General features: G+C 32.6%; 3 protein-coding genes across 5 annotated transcripts; 1 reads left to right on the forward strand and 2 right to left on the reverse strand.

Annotated features, from left to right (window-relative positions):
* Positions 1 to 212: 212 nt before the first annotated feature.
* On the forward strand, positions 213 to 2439 carry LOC106440874 (mitogen-activated protein kinase kinase 1-like). Its single transcript, NM_001316089.1, is given in 8 exon segments — positions 213 to 283; positions 517 to 601; positions 698 to 832; positions 917 to 1141; positions 1231 to 1413; positions 1902 to 2125; positions 2210 to 2255; positions 2341 to 2439. Coding segments are annotated over 8 exon segments (1068 nt in total).
* A 141-nt stretch (positions 2440 to 2580) lies between these two features.
* Positions 2581 to 6537, reverse strand: LOC106440872 (protein phosphatase 2C 56). 3 transcript variants are annotated; one of them, XM_022716929.2, is made up of 5 exons: positions 4675 to 6537; positions 3854 to 4392; positions 3462 to 3752; positions 3258 to 3363; positions 2581 to 3184 (listed from the first exon to the last, which is right to left on the reverse strand). In XM_022716929.2, exons 2-5 carry the CDS (start codon positions 4331 to 4333, stop codon positions 2826 to 2828), a joined length of 1236 nt encoding a protein of 411 aa, XP_022572650.1. In that variant the 5' UTR covers positions 4334 to 4392; positions 4675 to 6537; the 3' UTR covers positions 2581 to 2825. The 3 variants fall into 3 exon arrangements, with proteins under 3 accessions (XP_022572650.1, XP_022572649.1, XP_013738092.1); XM_022716928.2 differs by having other exon boundaries at positions 4621 to 6537; XM_013882638.3 differs by having other exon boundaries at positions 4498 to 6537.
* A 4443-nt stretch (positions 6538 to 10980) lies between these two features.
* LOC106440875 (beta-galactosidase 12) lies at positions 10981 to 16218 on the reverse strand. The gene is made up of 18 exons (XM_013882640.3): positions 15365 to 16218; positions 15026 to 15121; positions 14809 to 14921; positions 14659 to 14725; positions 14479 to 14571; positions 14195 to 14341; positions 13530 to 13618; positions 13290 to 13395; positions 13125 to 13209; positions 12930 to 13048; positions 12684 to 12845; positions 12434 to 12615; positions 12218 to 12327; positions 12023 to 12132; positions 11817 to 11927; positions 11598 to 11702; positions 11301 to 11506; positions 10981 to 11222 (listed from the first exon to the last, which is right to left on the reverse strand). Exons 1-18 carry the CDS (start codon positions 15536 to 15538, stop codon positions 11108 to 11110), a joined length of 2190 nt encoding a protein of 729 aa, XP_013738094.1. The 5' UTR covers positions 15539 to 16218; the 3' UTR covers positions 10981 to 11107.
* Between the last annotated feature and the right edge of the window lie 2755 nt (positions 16219 to 18973).

Raw genomic sequence — 18973 nt, forward strand, 5'->3', positions numbered from 1 at the left:
ATGTTTGGTAATAAAATTAAAAAAACTTTTAAAAGGAAGAAAATACGAGTCAAGCAGAAGTCAATGACCATATAGTCTTCGTCTTCTTCTTATTCATATTCATTCATAGTGGTGAGCTACACGACGTCGGTCTAGCGTTCGTCATTCTTCTAATTTCTCTGACCTCTGCTACTGTCTATCCGTTCGTGTTGCTTTGATCTCTCTAATCAGACATGAAGAGAGGCAGCTTGAGTCTTAATCCCATCTCTCTCCCTCCTCCTGAGCAATCCATCTCCAAATTCTTGTACCTCTCTCTCTCTCCCCTCTCTTTTTGGATTCTTCCTAATGTTTCTGTTTTATTTTTATTTTTCAAATGCTCTCGTCTCGAATCTAGATCTCTTGTTAGGATTTGACGAATCAGAGCACACTGTTCTCACCTTTTTAGGATTCGTTTTCATTGCCAAAAGTGATTCTATTGTGTAAAAATTGTTCAAATATGTGTCGATGAGTCTTCTAACATTGAAGAAAATGGTTTAGAACACAGAGTGGAACGTTCAAGGATGGGGACCTTCAAGTGAACAAAGATGGAATCCAGACAGTATCTCAGTCTGAGCCTGGAGCTGTAACATGCTTCTTGAAACATCAGATCTCACACTCTTCTCTTACATTGTAATCAATAAGAAAGTTGAATCGTTTTGTTTTTTGTTTTTTTTTGCAGCCACCACCTATTGATCCATTGGACAACCAGTTGAGTTTGGCTGATCTTGAAGTGATCAAAGTCATTGGCAAAGGAAGCAGTGGTAGTGTTCAGCTGGTTAAACACAAACTAACTCAACAGTTTTTCGCTACTAAGGTCCGGTTCTGTTTTGTTGGTTGTTTCTTTTCAAATGTTCTTCTTCTCTTGTCTGAACAAAAGATGACATTATATTATATTCAGGTTATTCAGTTAAACACAGAAGAGTCCACATGTCGAGCCATTTCTCAGGAGCTGAGGATAAACTTGGCCTCGCAATGTCCATATCTAGTCTCATGTTATCAGTCTTTCTACCATAACGGTCTCGTTTCAATCGTAATGGAGTTCATGGACGGCGGATCTCTTTTGGATTTATTGAAGAAAGTCCAGAGAGTTCCTGAAAACATGCTCGCTGCCATCTCCAAGCGAGTACTCTACGGAAAAACTTATAAAACATCGGTTTCTATTTTTATCTGGCTCTTGGAAAACACATAACTAAGCTTTTTTTCTTCGACTAGGTGCTCCGAGGCTTGTGCTATATTCACGATGAGAGGCGAATCATTCACCGGGATTTGAAGCCTTCCAACTTGCTAATCAATCACAGAGGTGAAGTCAAGATCGCAGACTTTGGTGTCAGCAAGATCTTGTCTAGCACAAGCAGTCTAGCGCATACCTTCGTGGGCACAGACTTCTATATGTCGGTGAGTAGTTTCCTCTGTTTCACCTCTCAACACTCACCAAACATGCATGAAATCAGTGTTCAACAAATTTAGAAAACTAGCTATTAAATGTATTATTGGTGCTTATGCGGCCTATACATTAATGAATTATTAATTTATTTTAATATTTTCTATATTTATTTTATATGTTTTATTTTTCAGTTTAAATTAAACTATTTTGAAGAATTATAAATATCAGATATATAAAAAATAATAGATAAATTTATGTGCACTAACATTATTTTTTGATATAATAAATTTAGATTTAAATATATTTAAACCGATTTAAAATATTTTTTTATTACGATACGATTTAAACCATTTAAATCATAGAAATCGGAATTTAAGAAAATTGTTTTGGCTTTAATTTATTTGTCTTCTATACCGATTTTTAGAACATATTGCATGCATCAGAGTCAAAATGAGCTTTTGCATGAATTACCGGGGTATTATTCTCATCTATTTTTCAGCCAGAGAGAATCAGTGGGAAAGCGTATGGGAACAAGTGTGATATTTGGAGTTTGGGAGTGGTTCTGCTCGAATGTGCAACGGGTAAGTTTCCGTATACTCCTCCTGAAAACATGAAGGGATGGACTAGCATGTATGAGCTAGTTGACGCCATTGTTGAAAACCCGCCTCCTCGTGCACCTTCCCACCTGTTCTCTCCAGAGTTTTGCTCCTTCATCTCGCAATGGTTAGGCAGATTTTTTCAAACCGTTTCACGTTATATGTCTGTACCTGAGTAGGATTTGAAATGATGCCTTTGTAACTTGTGTAGTGTACAAAAAGATCCAAGGGACCGGAAATCAGCAATGGAGCTTCTGGTGAGTAATCATACAAGAGTAACTCTGTCATCTTTCTTCTTGTAAACCACTCTTAACAAGTTTCTTTGTTTCTTGCTATTCCTAGGACCATAGGTTCGTAAACATGTTTGAAGATGTGGATGTGGATCTCTCGTCTTACTTCACCGCCGCAGGATCTTTGATTCCCCCACTAGCCAACAGCTAGAACCGAGTTTGAACAATCCTTTTAACACCAAGTTATATATATGTATTTTATATCCACTGGAAGAGACGATATTTACGAGATGTTGCGACTTATGAGAGAATTCTCTTGATAGACATTTATATTTTCAAGTATTGAAATTTATTTGGATAAACAATAATGTATATTGTAAGTTTGTAAAACCATATTACAATTAGCCCGGGAAGAAAAATACAAGGGGCTTTTAGGATATGCTACGAATAAGAGCTTAACACTTTAAGCTACATTATATCATATGCTTGTAAATTTATAATGTTAGTTAAAAATTAATTTTAAAAAGAAAACACAAATTATAATGTGAGAGACCCATATTCAGTGATTAAAAAAGAGAAGAACAAGGACCATCTGCTTCAATTCAAGGGTTTGCTCTTGAATTTCCTCTGAGGCTTCAAATCAACCACCACCACAGTGATGTTGTCTTTGCTCCCTCTCTGTAACGCCAGTTTTGACAAGTACTCAGCTGCCGACATTGCGGCCGGATCTTTCCCTTCTCCTCTCCTCTCATTCGTGAGCAACGACGCATCTCCAGCCATTGCGTTCTTCTTGTGCCACAAGAGAATCCGCTTCCGCGCCATCTCGCACGCTTCCTCATCCGTCATTACATCCCAAACACCGTCACTCGCTAGTATCAGACAGTCATCTTCTTTAACTCTCCTCACAGCCGTCACTTCCGGATCAGGAATGATCGACGGTTTCAAGTATCTATCGCCTGTCACACAATATATGTTTTGTAAGAAAAAAAAAATCTATTTAATAACCATTGATTTTTTAGGAAAGCTTACCAATGGATCTTGACATGGCGAGAACACCAAAGACACGAGCTCCGTTCCACCTGATAACTTTCCCCCCGGCTGCTTCAATCCTCTCCGCTTCATCTTCTCTATCCGGCTACATACACACACATTACAAATAGATTCTTAAAACTGACACAGCCAATCTAACTATAGATCCAAACTGTTTTGTCGGAAAATAGCTATTATGCGTACTTTGTGGTCAGTGGACAAAGGAAGGGCAGTTTTGCCACGGCAAAGAACGGCTCTGGAGTCGCCGCAATTCGCGACGAAGATATGAGTCGGGAAAACGACAGCGACCACCGAGGTTGACCCAACAGTCTCCGGGGCCACCGACTCGATCTCCGAGTCAACGCGGAGGAACGAGTTGAACAAAGCCCTCTTCCACTTCTCCTGCCACGTGTCGCCATCGCAGAGCATCGGATTCTCCCTGGCTATCTCCTCAGCTAAAGCCAGATGCATCCTCTCTCTACAATAGTCCGCTACCTACACAACACAACACAACACAACACAGAGCGGTTGACTTTTCAACGCAATCATCGGATCTGGTCGGAATATACTCGGGAGACCGTTGACTTTTTTTTAACCTGAGAACCGCCGTGGCCGTCGTAGACACCGAAGAAATGAGCGGTTGACTGAGGATTGAACCGACCATCCACCAGCGAATTGGTCGGAGATTGAAGGAACCTAGGTATCGCGGAGACAGCATCTTCCATCTCCGGTCTTCTCCCACAGATCGAAGTAAAACCGTACAAAGGCACACTCTTGAACTCGAACAGGCTCCTGCTCTCCGTCCTGCTGATCATCTTCTTCTCGCTCTGAACCGTCGATCTCTCGTCCGAGCCGTTGATCCCTTCTCCGGCGACTTTGTCTGACGACGAAGAAACTATCCTAGGTTGAGCTCCAGAAACAGAACACGAAGAAGTCTCTTCGCCGTTGTCGGAATCTTGAGATGAGTATTGGCCGTTGCAGTAGCCTTTACCCAGCATGATCCCTGCAAGCTCCATCTGGGGGGTCTCGGGGAATGGCATGAAAGGCATAGCAACCGCCGGAGAAACTTCCTCCATTGTTGGAATCGTAAAGCTTTGAGCTTTAATGGAACAAAAGTGAAAAGTCGACAGATTTTCTACAAAAAGATTTGAGGAGAAACAACTTTATTAGAAGAAGCTATGTAGACAAGAAGCCCATGACTCCTCACCAAGAATAAAAAAAAGAAGGAACTTTTAGCTACCGCAGGAAACAGATGATACACCAATTTTCCCGGGAAAAATCAACCACACGGCAAAAAGAAAGATGAATGAATTGAATTGAATTTCAAACAGGGTTTCCTAGATTGTGGGTAATTCGTTAGAACCTCTTAATGACTCTGTGCAAATATTTCTCTCTCTCTTTAATTAATTCCTACTACCTAAAAGTTGAAAGAAGACTGTTTTTTTTTCTTCTTCTAAAACTTCATGTGCCTTCTTCTTCTTCACAGATATAAAGAGAAAAAAAAGGAAGAGGATATAGGGTATGCAAAGGCAACAATCTGCTATTTATGTTAACTTAAATATAGGTATTTATCTATATTTTATTTTATTATAAAGTCATGTTCTATTATATTATCTGTTTCTTTTAGTTTTTTTTTGTAATAAGGGGAGATGTTTCGTTCTTGGAATTTTAAAATCATAAAAGATACGTTTTCAGTGTTCAAAAATCTGTAGGTTTTTCATTGGTAGTTTTTTCGGCCGGACTAATATTCTAAAACCAAAATCCTATGTTATTTTATCAGACAATTTATGATTCTATTACAAAATTTTAGAATAAGTACAACTACTATGAAAACAAAAGTTAACTTCACAAAAAAATTATCTAACTAACCAGAATTTTACAATTTAATGAATGGTTTTATTTGCATTACGTTAAAACTTCTTTATAAACCATTAATTTATAAAACAAATCACATGCTTTTTATTCTCATTATCTTTAATATTTAATATTTAGTCATCATTCAATTAAAGGGGATGTATTCAATATAACACTTGAGCTGATTTGATTTTTAACGAAGTTTTAATTGATTTCAATAAGTTGTAGAGATTTATGTGATTTTTGTTAAACCATTCTAGAATATAACCTAAAACCATATGATTTGAATTTTATTTTATTTTTAACTAAGAAACTCCACCCAAACATCATAAAATTACCGAAGTCCACAACTTAAAATATTTTCAATAAAAGTGAATTTTAAAGTATTCTACGAAATGTTAAATTTAATAACAGTGGATTTTAAATAAGTTTTTAAAATTTATGTTTGAATAATAGTGAATTTGTCATTTTAATACAAATCACCTAAAACTCTTATTTAATCATTTCACCAAATTTTTTTGTTTAATCATTAACTTTAGTTAGGCAATCGGTTTAATGAAATTACTAGATTTTGATCCGCGCTTTCAAAGCACGGGATCGTTTCTTTTTAAAATGTTATTTAAATTAATAAATATTTGTTTAATCTATATTTTAATAGATTTTATATTTTTTATAGTCAGTTTTTATTTTATGAAACTAATCACTAAATACATTTAATATGATTTACAGAATATATGGTAACTAATATAAATTCAATTACCATGTCAAACATAATATATGGCAACTAATATAAATTCAGTTACAAAAATGGATGTTATAGAGAATATTCTTGGAATTAATTTATTTTGAATCCGAAAATTTATGAGTTTCTATTTATTACTAATATAATTTCAGTTAACATGTCAAACAGAATATATTCTATGCGTAGTCATCAAGTTAATTTAGTTAAATCAAAACTTTTTATTTCTATATATTATCTTTTGAATTTATTGTATTTAGCAATTACGAAAATGGATGTTATAGAGAATATTCTTGGAATTTATTTGTTTTGAATCCGAAAATTTGTGAGTTTCTATTTATTATGTTTTATATTTATATACCAACTTTGATAAATATTAATATTAAAATGTGTTAAATATTATTTGTTGTTTAAAAGGTCAATAACATTGAGAACCAATGATTTCAAAATATGCTAACCCTATATTATTGAAAGGCGAATTCCATATAAGACACAAGCATTATAATGAACATCTATATATTTGGTTTGTGTTTTTTGGACAACGGGTTTTGATGGTGCTAATAGGGCTTGAATAGAGTTAGGGTTTGAATAGAATTTTAGGGTATGGGGTTAAAACACAAACGAATATGGATATGTTAGTATTACTAACTTAGTAAACATACACGAAATGGGGTTAAAAAATGATGGATAAATTATTTAAATTATTTGGCTGTTTTATTTAGTTGGACAGAAACAAATGTGTTGGACTTTTAATTTCTGAAAACAATTGAAAAAAGAATGGAAATTTTTGTAATTAATTAAATTAATTGAAAAAGGTAATGGAAACTTTTGTAATTAATTTGAAAAATCAGGGGTATAATCATAAGAAGGATTCTGCTTTAATAATATAGACTAGATATTGACCCGCCCTTTGAAAGGGCGGGTATTTTATCTATTAAAATGTCATTTTTCAATTTTAATATTATTTCTAATTAGATGAGGATGTGTTTCAATATTTTATTATCTAATATGGTTTTATTTTTATAAATTGTAATTCTAATTAGTGTGAGTATGTGTTTGAATAGTTTATTATCTAATATGGTTTTATTTTTATAAATTGTAATGCAATTTATGTGTTATTAGTAAAATTGTGTTTACACATATAGGACTGCAAATCTGTCGTTTGTTTAATTCTTAAATATATCACATATATTAATTTGTTTATTTCTTAAATGTAAAATCTCAGCTTAAAAATAAAACTGGCTTTTTATGATTCTAAGTATAGATATTTTACACAAATTGGTATAATGGGTTAATATATTTGTTTATCTCTTAAATGTATAATCCCTATATAAAAAAGTAAAACAATATTTTTAATGATTTTCACTAAATATATTTTAAACAAAATGGGCCTAATGGGTTAATAATGGTTCAATTTGGACCTATCAAATGGACTTTAAATTTTTGTAGATCATTAAAGATATTAAAAATAGTTGTGGTATGTTTTGTAATTTTTTAAAAAAGCCAAGGGCATAATCTTAAGAAGGATTCTGATTTAATAATATAGATTGTACTAGTATATTTTAGTAGATGACTTTCACTTATAGACGTACGTGTCACATTCCGATTTAAGTCTTGTAATTTACAATATATTTATTTGTCATATATACAGATTTAATCCGAAATACACGAAAGTTTATTCGTAACTTCTAACCTTTGGACTAAATAAACCAAACATCATATTCGCATACCATTTAAAAATTAAACAAAATAATAATCAAAACTTCTGTCATTTTCAGTATAAGAATAATATTTTATCCGTATAATTAAGATAAGAAAAGAATTGGATGTTCTTATTTTCTGGAAAAATAGAAGACCACCGGTAAAATATCTTAATAATTATAATTTAAGGGGGATCATTACATCATCATTTTTATAATTTGTAAGCCTTTTTTGGTCAAACTTCAAACTATGTTTGTATATATCTGTTAGCGTAGGAACAAACCATATTCATAACCTATATAATTGAATCTTTAATCCACTAAAACTCCATATATAGAATGGTTCTGCACAACAGAAAGAATTTGGTCTTTGTATTTTCCTGTAAACATCACGAAAATATAACCGGTCTCGCAATTATAAAATGGGTTAAAACCTAGTTGCAATCATTTTATTTCGAAATGTTTTGATAGAAATCCATTAATTCGAACCTAATTACTCTTTGCATTGACCATTTGACCAGAAAACAAAACTATTTGTATGGAACATATTTTTATCACAATAAAGAACAAAAATCGTAGAAAGAAAATAACGTGAATGTTGTTCAGAAAAAAAGAAAATAACGTGAATAATAATGGTCCCACGTTCAGCGGTAAACCGGTGGATGATCGACAGGTAGAGGAAGAAAAAGTCTATTTTGGTGAACGAGAGAGTGTGACGTGTACGGTTCGAGATGTGTTAGACGAGAGAAAAAAAGATTCATTGCACTGACAAAGACAACCCATTAAATTTCGTAAATATCTTGTCTTTAAACTCTCTCTCTCTTTTTTTTTTCTTGAATCTTATATGTCAAATAAACAAGGGCTTATTTGCCAAATAACCAAAAAAAATGAAAAATTAGATTTTGGGAGAGAAAATAGAGAAATAGAAAGAAAAAGTAAGAGAGAGAGAGAAATTTTGGTTAGTTAGTATATTTTGTTTTTTTCATGTATATAGGGTACAATTTCCCAATAAACAATATACTATTGGTTGTCAACAGAACGTTACTAGTATACAACATATTTTTATCAAGTTCCATATGTTTTGTGCCACTTGTGCTGTATTTCTTTTGGACAATGTGTAAATGAAATGGAAATGTGAAAGTTGGTTCTGGAGTATGGGCAGTGAACAAAATACCCAAGACACCTCAAATTCAATGAACCAATATAAAAAAGTTGTACAACATAGATATTTTGAAATCAATATGATATATAAGAGGCTCTTATATATCTTAGAGAAATTGAGAAGATGGCCAAGAAAACATGTATTGTAGTGGATAGATGTTTTAATATATGTTTGCTTATTTTTATGTTAATACTTTTAGCTTTCCTTGCGGGGAATGCGGTTAAGGGAAGAAGCAAGGATGTTCAACGTAATCAAAACCTAACCAGTAACCAGAATCAAAAGAATTGTACTATATACCAGGTTACTTATATGTTTTGTGATATTCTGAAAATAATGAATAAAGTGGTCTATCTTTACATCCCATTCATATAATTGATGCCTCCCATTATGGGTGAAACAGACTATTCGAGTATTATGATATGCAACATACTCTTGTTTCCATTAACAAAAGAAAAGGCTTTATTTTTTTACAACAAAAACATTCACAGACAACCAAAGAAAAGGCTTATTTTATCAACTCTTGAGTTTTCTGACAAAAAAAGAAGCTTTCAACTCTTGAGTATTTTTTTCCAACAAACTCATGACAACATCATAAGTAAATGGACCACATCCTGAGTAGTGTTTCTATGATTATCAATTCATCCCAATCATTACAGTTTATTCTGAGAATCATTACGTGTAATGGATCAAGTACTAACTACGAATCAGTATGTATCAATGCTGCTAGTGTTAACCATTCCTGCATGCGGTTGATCACCATATAGAAATTTCGGGAGCTTAGAGAGATAAGCATCAATATGTGGCCAGCTTATATATTATTTCCCTATGACCTATGTTACTAGTCCATCATATCTACATGTCTTCTCAGTTCAATGACAAAAAAAAGCTTTTGTAAATATCAATTACGCTAGGCTTCCCTATAGATGGGCATTATTATTGGAGGCCCAATAAAATTTCTGAATGAAATCGATATCGATATTGGAAAGTGGAAATTATATTAGTCAATAAGAGTCTTCTTCGTCTATGAGAGATTTTTTTTTATGAGACTTGCCAATTGCCATCTCGAAGTTTCACCGTTCTCTGACTCTTAAGACAATGGTGATGATTCTGGACTCCACTGATTTTTATAATGAGCTTCAGAGTCAGTGTTTTCCTGTTTCGGTGTTATAACTTTCTTATTAGTTTTCGACTTGATGATTGAATATCTGCTGCAGAAATTTTGTTTTTCAAATAAGGAACGTTATTAGTCATTTATATCTGAAAAATTTATACTTACACATACTTTTTCTCGAGTCCATATAACTTACACGTACTTTCTCCATGTGTTTCTCCATGTAGCATACTTTTTTGTATGACAATGTCTAATTTACTTTCAAAATTAGAATTAGTTTTCTATTTTCTCTCTATCATGATCTACTCTCTCTTTCTCTTCTAACACTAGACGTTGATGATTTGATCTTTCTCACCACTGCGGATCAATAATTTCAGATCTGAACATCTTTTACCCTTTCAATCTACTAATCATATGTTATAGATTCACCTAAATGTCCTTCTTTCTATTGTAGATCTAGAATATCAAAACCCGTAATCTATCTCCTCTGACTTAAAGGAGGAACAATCCACCATAATCACCACCTTCGAGCATATGCTTGAACTGAGAAACGGTTAAGGACATATGTTATGTGGTCAGGGATCTCTTTTGAAGGACAAAAGCAAGAGTCGTGTGATCAGCAAACATAGGTTATGTGGATAGAGATTATTAACCACAATTGATATATATTTGTACCAAATAAAAAAATTCTATTTAATATATATTTGATATATATACATATGGATATCAAAACAAAAAAAAAAAATATGTTTATTTTATAGTTACATTTATATATATTTATTTATATTAAATATGAAATATTGATATACAAGATACATGGGTAAAGATTTTAACTAAATAAAAATATTTTTTTATAACACATGGGAAACTAAAACTAACTAATGATACAGGTTACTTTATACCTAACGAATAAAACAAAATCACGTTACTGAGAGGATAATTCGAGCATGTAAAATTCATAAAGCAAGGAAAAAGTATACATCAGACCAGAAGTATGTCAAGTAACTCCAGCGTAAACTACTCTAGAACTGATAGAAAATATCTAAAGGTTTGATGATCTTAACGTTACATAAATCATTCACAATAGGGAGATGTAGATATATAAGAAAATGTAAAATATTCTTTAAACACTAATTTGTACTTTATGAATAGACACATGATACAGATGAAACCTTTATTCTTAAAATTTACTTGCACAGAACCCTGATTTCTAATTCTGTCTTTAATTTTCAAAGGAGAGGCACAAACAAACAGCTTTTCATCCTATACAAATGGAGACAGAAGCTATTGTTTGCCTGTTCTTATTACAAGAGAGATCCCATTGGGGTCACCACCCAACTCCTCGAGTACAACTATAAGGTTTGCAGATGGCTTCAGCCACGAACGAGGCACATGGTACCTGAAAACAAGAGACCCAAAAATGAAAGATTAAATTTGGCCTAAAGAAGAAGAAGATTAGGTAGTTTTTCTCACTCACCATCTTTGAGAAGCTTCTCCACAGTTACTCAAACATTTCTTCTCGGTGAAGGTTCCAGCATAGCTGCAGCGTTCGCAATTCCCACGAACTGTATATGCAGGCCAGTGTCTCCCGATGTTCTTCCCGTTTATCCAAACTTGGCCTTTCCCCATTGTGTTCATGTCCAAAGCCAACGGTTCATTGCCTGCTGGCGTGTCAAAAGTAGCCTGCAAAAAAAAAAAAGAGATGGTAAGAATCCCGTTTTTCGACCTAACTTGATTGGCACGTAAAGTTCATCAATCCTTGTGTTTCCCTTACCTTGTACCAGGTTAAGGGTTGTTTCGTGGCCACCAATGATCCTTCTTTCCATTCCACGGTGGAACCCTCGGTATGAAGGCTCATAGACTCACCCTTAGTACCAATCTGCTTGAGTAACATAGATAAAAAAGCATGTTTATTTCATTGTTATGATGTTTGGTAAGATTCAGAACAAAAAAAAAATAGAGTTAAGTTATTTCTCTTTAATTTCAGAACCACCTTGTAGGACCATTTCCACTTAGACATGTCCCATGTTCCGGAGTTAACTCCCGTCAGTGTGACTGGGCCAAGAACTCCAGTATTCCAAGTCTCATAATGCACACCACCGTTCTATGAGAAATAAGGGAAGACAAAGCTCAGAATGTAATCCTTTTTGTGGGCAAAACTTGAAGAGATAAACTAAGTAATTCATATAGATGTCTAACCGGGAGACCCGCTGCTATGCTCAACAGGGCAAGTTTGTTGACTCCTGCATGTAGTTTGATCTTCTGACTAAATGTTAGCTTTGGGTTCTCCAGTGATCCGTAAGCAGTTCCTGAAACAATGCGAAGTTTTTTTTGTAATTAACAAAGACAAAGACAAGCTACCATGAGGATGAGTTTGGCCTGTATTAATATTACCTGCAAGTTGTCCATTAACAAATACACTCAGAGCATGGCCAGATGACTCAATAGTAAGAAGAGGGTCTTCACCAGTTGTCAAGAACTTCTCATCATCACTGACCTCAACGCTGATTATATACGCAAACAGAACCAACCATGAGTTCCTCCCATAAACTCAGTTAAGAGAGTGACGTTTTAGCAAGTCAAGATCAGTTTCCAAGTATATTTACTTACTCTGCTAGATACCACAAATAGTCCGTCTTGTCTCTGGTCATGCTTATCTGTTCCACAAGCCCATCTTGGGAAAACGTACCATTGTCATTGTCATTTGGAGAAGGAATCTCTTCGTTGTATGATCCCCACGATAGTTTTGTGTTTGTGGGAACCATCTTCATATGTATGCTTGGTGTACGGACCTGTAACATGTAAGACAGAGGTCACTCTCACTGATCTCAACAAGGTAAGCTTTGTATGTTGATTCTACCTTTGCAGTGTTGTAGTACTCGGTTTTGCAGTCAGGTAGAATACTGACAGACCAAGGCGGCAGATCATATGTTGATCCCCAGAACGAGACTCTTGCAGCAGAACTATCATTGTAGTTTGAGAGAAAAGCCGCGCAAGATGAGTTGGACTTGAACACATGAGCCTGAAAGAAAAAAAAAACAAAAAGTTAAATAATATTTAAATATTTTTCTTCTCTTCTCATGTGTATTTGTATTGTATCCATTACTTCTAGTTTGTCGCCTAGCCATGTGACTGTAGGATCAACAGAGACCAATGCTGGCTCACAGAGCTTGATCACCTTATGTAACTTTGTCAAGTGACTATACTTGGGTTCTCTCGGTAAGCCTTTTGAACACAACCAAAAAAAGCTTTAGAAAATGTTCATTATTGTTTGTTTTCAGGTTATTAGAGTTAAAATTACCATATTCATCAAGTGGAGCGTCGTAATCATAGCTAGTAGCGATGAATTGACCGGCTGTTCTGTCGAAGTTTGTTCCTCCATGGTACTGTTTAACAACATTTCTTAACTCTTCTTATATATTTAATAATCAAATCTTTTATTTATCATTCAAAAGAATAAATTTACCATATAGTAATTCATGAAGGAGCCACCGTTGTGTATGAAACGAGCCACGGAGAAGGCGATGTCTTCGGCTGGTCTATATGGTACCGCACCTCCAAACTCAGGATACCTGATTAATTATGTGCAGATTCACACACATTATTTTTGTAGTGAAACATGCCTAAATAATCATGGATTTACGGTTTGGATATATTTTAAATAAAATTGGTTGGTTTGTGTGGACAGTTGTGTTGTGTGACTTACCAACCAGTCCAGTTCTCAGTCCACATTTTCGGCTTGTTGTCTGACTTTGGTTTGAAACCCTCACAATAAAAACCATTGCATGTGTTTATCTATTGAGCAAGTACCAAAAAAAAAAACGAATCAATGGTGGTGAATAGATTTTTCAATAGTTTATTGTTGTGTCTAGAAAAGTAACCTAACAAGAAAATAAATAAGGAAAGATGATTCGATCTATAGAACACAAAACACAAAAAGAGATTCAATAATTCAGACATATATAAACAAACAACTTCTTTTGCTTAAAGAAAACATATATAATAATTATTAGGTATGCCGTATGCGTATTATTAAGAGAAAATATAGAGAAGACAAGAAAATGTTTTTTGAAAAAAAAATTCTTTGCTTAAAGAACATATAACTAGAAAAAATGAAATACTAACCAAACTTCTTCTTTAACTGAAATAATACAAGAACAAGAAGGTATGTTTATGATATTATTTAAAGAGAAACAAGATAGTAATAGAAAAAGTATTTGCTTTCTCTTTTCTTTTCTTTTTAAATACACGAAAACGGAAAAAGTTAATTCTTTTGCCTACAGAATATATAACCAGATAAACAAAAATAAAAGCAGATGCGTAATAATTAAAGGGAGAAAATTGAAAGAAAAAATAAAGAAGAAAACATACAATCGAATCAGGAACATCTTCATCTTGCTTGCACATAATCCATGGGACACCTGTAGAGAGCCCTTCTGCCATTTGAGCTGCCCATTTTGTGTATGCCTTCCCTGGTGCTCCTATCTCCCACTCTACTGGTCCATACTCATTCTCTATCTGCCCATTTCCCCATATTTTATACACATGCAATAAAATTCTAAACTTTTTTGACAGTAAATCTTCATTTTTCATTTTTTGTCAACGCTAAATAATATTTTTTCGCTTTTCTAATAACAACAAGAAAACATACAAACCTGCGACAGAATGATGGGTCCTCCTTGAGTCTCAAACAATTTTTCTTGTTTCATCATCCCCACAATCTTCTCAGTGAATTTTTGCATTGCAGCCTTTTCATTATAACATCAATTGTTTTCAAGTTAGTAAATTACCCCCAAACAACGGAAACTTTCTAGAGGAAAATGAGAGTTTTAAACCTTGAAAGGTTCATTGTCGGTCCTAAAAGCCATATCGGGAACAAATTTGAGCCAAACAGGAAACCCTCTGAAATCCACAAAGTTTGAATATATAATGTGATAAAGAGAAACAATTCCACAAAATTGATTTACATTAAAACATAAGTTTACCCAAAGTTCCATTCAGCACAAACGTAAGGACCAATTCTGAGATGAACGTAGAGACCAGCTTGTTGTACTAGCTTGATGAACTTAACCAGATCATATCTTTCCTCAAAGTAATACTAAACAAAAGAAAAAAAATAGAAAGCATTAGTCACGGGTTATGATTTTGGATTATGAGTTAAACAAAAACAAACAATATATTTGTTTAGTTTTGTAAAATCACTTGTCCAGGAGAAGGTTCATGCCCATTCCAGAAAACATAAGTCTGTATTACATCCAGGCCTCCTTCTTTTGCCTTCTGTATAAGTTCAGGCCACATCTGCATATAAAGTAGAGCATTCACAAGATTTTTATTTAATCATCTTTTACTATAAGCAAACCCGTAAACGCCCATATGCACAAAAAACTTTGGGAACAAGGATTCATTGACAACACATAAAAATTCATAGAAAAGAAGAGAAGAAAAAATATATAATTGGATTCAGCATAAGTGCGTAACTATACTCTATACATATATCACTAAGAGGTTGTTTTCTACATAATTAAAAATGTTGAAGAATACCTCAGGTGTGCTTCTTGGGTAGTGAATGGAGCCAGATAGAAGGATCCTTCTCTGACCATTGATTATCACAGCTTTATGATCGTAAGTTACTGTTGCCTTGACTGAACAAATCAACGATGAACAACAAAGAACCCACAGAAAAACCCATGCTTTATACCTAAAGTTAAGCCCCATCTCTTCCTGTATTTGCAAAAACCAAACCTTTGGATGTTTTTGTTTTGACAAACTGGTAAGAAGATTCCAACGAAAGTTTTAGGTACTGGATGAGGTATTCGTGGGTTTTGGAACTAGTGAGGTTCTCTGAAGCTATTTATATATTAAGGTTGATGCACATGCCATCTTATTTAATTATAAAAATCTAGAGCAATTATTTACAATTTAATATTTGATTTCACAATTCCATTACATTTGAAAATATAGATTTTCAATTTTTAAATCTGTAATTTATTTAATAAAATATATAGAAAGATGAAATTTAAAGCAGTCTATGGAAATATTGACTGACTTTTTTTCTTGAAAAGAAATATTGACTGACTTTACTAGTTTGTTTTTACTTTCCATTTTATAATTGTCAAATTTGATTAGATTAACTACCTAAATAATTTTTAATCATCTAACCTTTACATTAACATGCGGATCCATAGATCTAGGTGATTCTCCAGTGCATATACACGGATTTGAAATTTACAAAACAAATAAATTATAATAATTATTTGTATTTTTATTTGATTTATTTATAATTAAAGTCAATCAATAATTGTATAAAATTAAAGATTATTTTAAATAATATTATGTATTTTTTGAATTAGAAATGTAACTTTAGGTATAACATATTTGATTGGTTTAATTATTATTTGGATTGATTGTATTTATTGTTCTAAACTAAATCATAACTTTTTTATTCAAAATTAGGTAATTTTTTTAATAATTTCGTTTATTCCGTATAGTTTTGTGCCTTAGATTTATAATAGATTTTTGTAAACTTTATATAATTTTCCCTGTGTTATTTGGAAAAAACAAATAGAAATAATATAAACTAAAATGGTGATCGGTTCCTAGCTATGATAATTGGTTAATAATTTATTTCAATTTATTTATAAGTTTGAGTCATTCTTTAATTTATATGTATAAAAGTGAATAAAATATTATTACAAATAATAAAGTCGAACAGTTGTGGTCACTATATTTAGTTTATTTCATCATCCACGTTGTGTATATTTATTTTCATATATGTTTTATAATTTCATATTTCTTGTCTTGTAACAAGAAAACTAAAGTGATGACCGACTCGAAAATATATAAAAAAAAAATCGAAGTTCGCACATAAATAAAAATATTTTAAAAATAATTTATTCTTTACTTTTAATTTTTATTAATTCGGATCATTATATAATTTTGATGTATGAAGATGCACAAAATATTATAACCCAAATATAAGAATTCAGATTTGTTTTGATATTCACATTTTTATTATATTTGGTTGAAGAAACTAATATAATTATGTAGTAAAATATTTAATAATTATATATAATTTTTATTTCTTGTGAAATTTCCTTTTTAATGAAAACACATTTATATTTAAATATATTTACATTTACAAACTGAGTAAATATTTCCTTTTTATCATATGTGTATTTTGTTAAAATATAAATAAAAGGAATTTTAAATTATAAACTTAACTTAAATTTTAACAAAAAGAAAAGGAAATCAGTTTTTTTTTTAAATAATGACAATTACGTATAATATTTTTATTTCATTAAAAGTACATTTGTAATTAACCGTCATAAGAATTAACTTGAGCCCGCCACATAAGAAACTGACTTTTCAAATAACATTATAGAGATTAACATTATAGAGATTAACATTATAGAGATGTATTGATTATTGAATGCATATGTCTACTTTATTTTTTTGTACGTCGGAATGCATATATTTTCTTCTCCCAAGTAAATTATGGGAAAGGCAACGAGACACCAGTCTTGTTGCTTTGGCCGGGTGACCTTGAAGTTGAACCAGTCGAGTAATTTACAAATTTTTTTATATCTTTACGAACTATTTCTCAAAAGATTTTTGAAAACACTATTTTTCTTGATTTTTAAATATAATATTTTACTGACTAAAAATCTACATGTTGGTCACAAATCAGACGAACAATGTGGGCAAAGCGGTACCCAAACCATATTGTAAAGTTAACAACGAATTCCAAAAGAAAAAGGGAGGTTACTGGGTACTCGGGTATATTAATTAGAATCAATAAGTGAAGTTATGCAATGAGGTTTAGTTATGCAATGAGGTTTAGTTGACATTCATGGTGATAATAGGTGGAGCAGCGAGAGAACGGCGTCGTCGGATTGTGGAGGGAAGAAAAGCAAGGAAGAGGGTGACGTGGCGGAGGAGCTGAAGAAAGCCTTGAAAGGAGCTTCTTGATGGTATTTGGTTAAGCTCTAAGCTCTATGATCTTGAGAGAGGATAAAGCATTTATTCGAATTGTACTAGATTTTGTCTTCTTAGTTTATCTTATGGCTTTTGTATATAATGCGTTAAGTTGCCGCTGGATATTGGAAAGATTTTCAGAACTTGTTTTGGGATAATTCAATGCAATTGTAAGAGTTTTCGTATGAGATTTTGTTTTGAACTAGATGTTGCTTGATTTGAATCAGTTTAATATGGTGGCAGTGAGCTATGAGCTTAGATTATATTGGAAGGAATATATATGGATTTGGAATAGAGTTTGTGGTTGTGTTGATTAAACAAAGTAGGAGATTTTACACTCTGGAGGGATCTAGAAAGCTATCTGGAAGCAATTGTTGACAAGGATGTTAGAGAGTTCCATTGGAGTTACTGCTCATGTTCAGTCCTACGAGGAAATCTAGTGGTGAAGATGTTTAGTGGTATGATGAATCTGGATGAGTGTTGGGTGATGATGATTGCTAGCAAATCTGTTTCTAGAAAAAGTTGGAAAGAAACATGTATTATTTGCTGCGTATTTGTGTAATGAAAGTGTAATGAAAGCCTTCTCTTTCTACAAGTCCCTTCTCCTTCAAATTCTTTCTGACTTCAAGCTATCTCTTTTGCTTTCTATGTTTCTTAGCCTTCAAGTTCCAAAGTCTCAGAAAGCATTTGTATTTTCACATACAACAAAAACAGTTTTCATCTCATGGCTTTTTCATGCACTCTCTTATTTCGGATGTTTTTCAAATTATTCTCATTTATTTTATTAATCTTTGTTTTAAGGTTTTTATTTAAAAATCTATTTTTAAAATATTATCTTCTAATATGTTTTATTTAATCAATTTTTTTAAGTAAAATAAAAAAATGTTTAAAGTTTTTTTTTTTAGAATCCCTAAATAAGAGACTCCCATTGGAGCACGAAAATGTTTGGATTTTTAGTGTTGTCTCTTAATTTACTTTTACAACTTAAAAGTATTAAAAAAATAAGAATCCCTAAATGAGTCTTTGGTTAAGAGTAACTCCAATGGAGTTACCCATCATTGGAGTCCTTAACAATAGAATAATATTATTTTTTTTTTGAATAGTTAAGGACTCTAATCAAAATTGTATGTCTATTATGAAGTTCTTAAGAATAAAAAATATTAAATTTGTAAAATA

This window comes from Brassica napus, chromosome A3 (genome assembly GCF_020379485.1).
Source record: "Brassica napus cultivar Da-Ae chromosome A3, Da-Ae, whole genome shotgun sequence".
Lineage (NCBI taxonomy): Eukaryota > Viridiplantae > Streptophyta > Magnoliopsida > Brassicales > Brassicaceae > Brassica > Brassica napus.

What these genes read in the sequence shown, in the direction of transcription:
- LOC106440872 (XM_022716929.2), bottom strand. Translation starts at nt 4,333, where the DNA reads ATGGAGGAAGTTTCTCCGGCGGTTGCTATGCCTTTCATGCCATTCCCC. An exon ending in ACGGCCACGGCGGTTCTCAG is followed by an intron (nt 3,753 to 3,853) that starts GTTAAAAAAAAG and finishes TGTGTTGTGTAG; the next exon opens with GTAGCGGACTATTGTAGAGA. An exon ending in CTTTGTCCACTGACCACAAA is followed by an intron (nt 3,364 to 3,461) that starts GTACGCATAATA and finishes GTGTGTATGTAG; the next exon opens with CCGGATAGAGAAGATGAAGC.
- LOC106440875 (XM_013882640.3), bottom strand. Translation starts at nt 15,538, where the DNA reads ATGGGGCTTAACTTTAGGTATAAAGCATGGGTTTTTCTGTGGGTTCTT. An exon ending in AAGATGTTCCTGATTCGATT is followed by an intron (nt 13,619 to 14,194) that starts GTATGTTTTCTT and finishes CTTGCTCAATAG; the next exon opens with ATAAACACATGCAATGGTTT. An exon ending in AACCCTTAACCTGGTACAAG is followed by an intron (nt 11,507 to 11,597) that starts GTAAGGGAAACA and finishes TTTTTTTTGCAG; the next exon opens with GCTACTTTTGACACGCCAGC.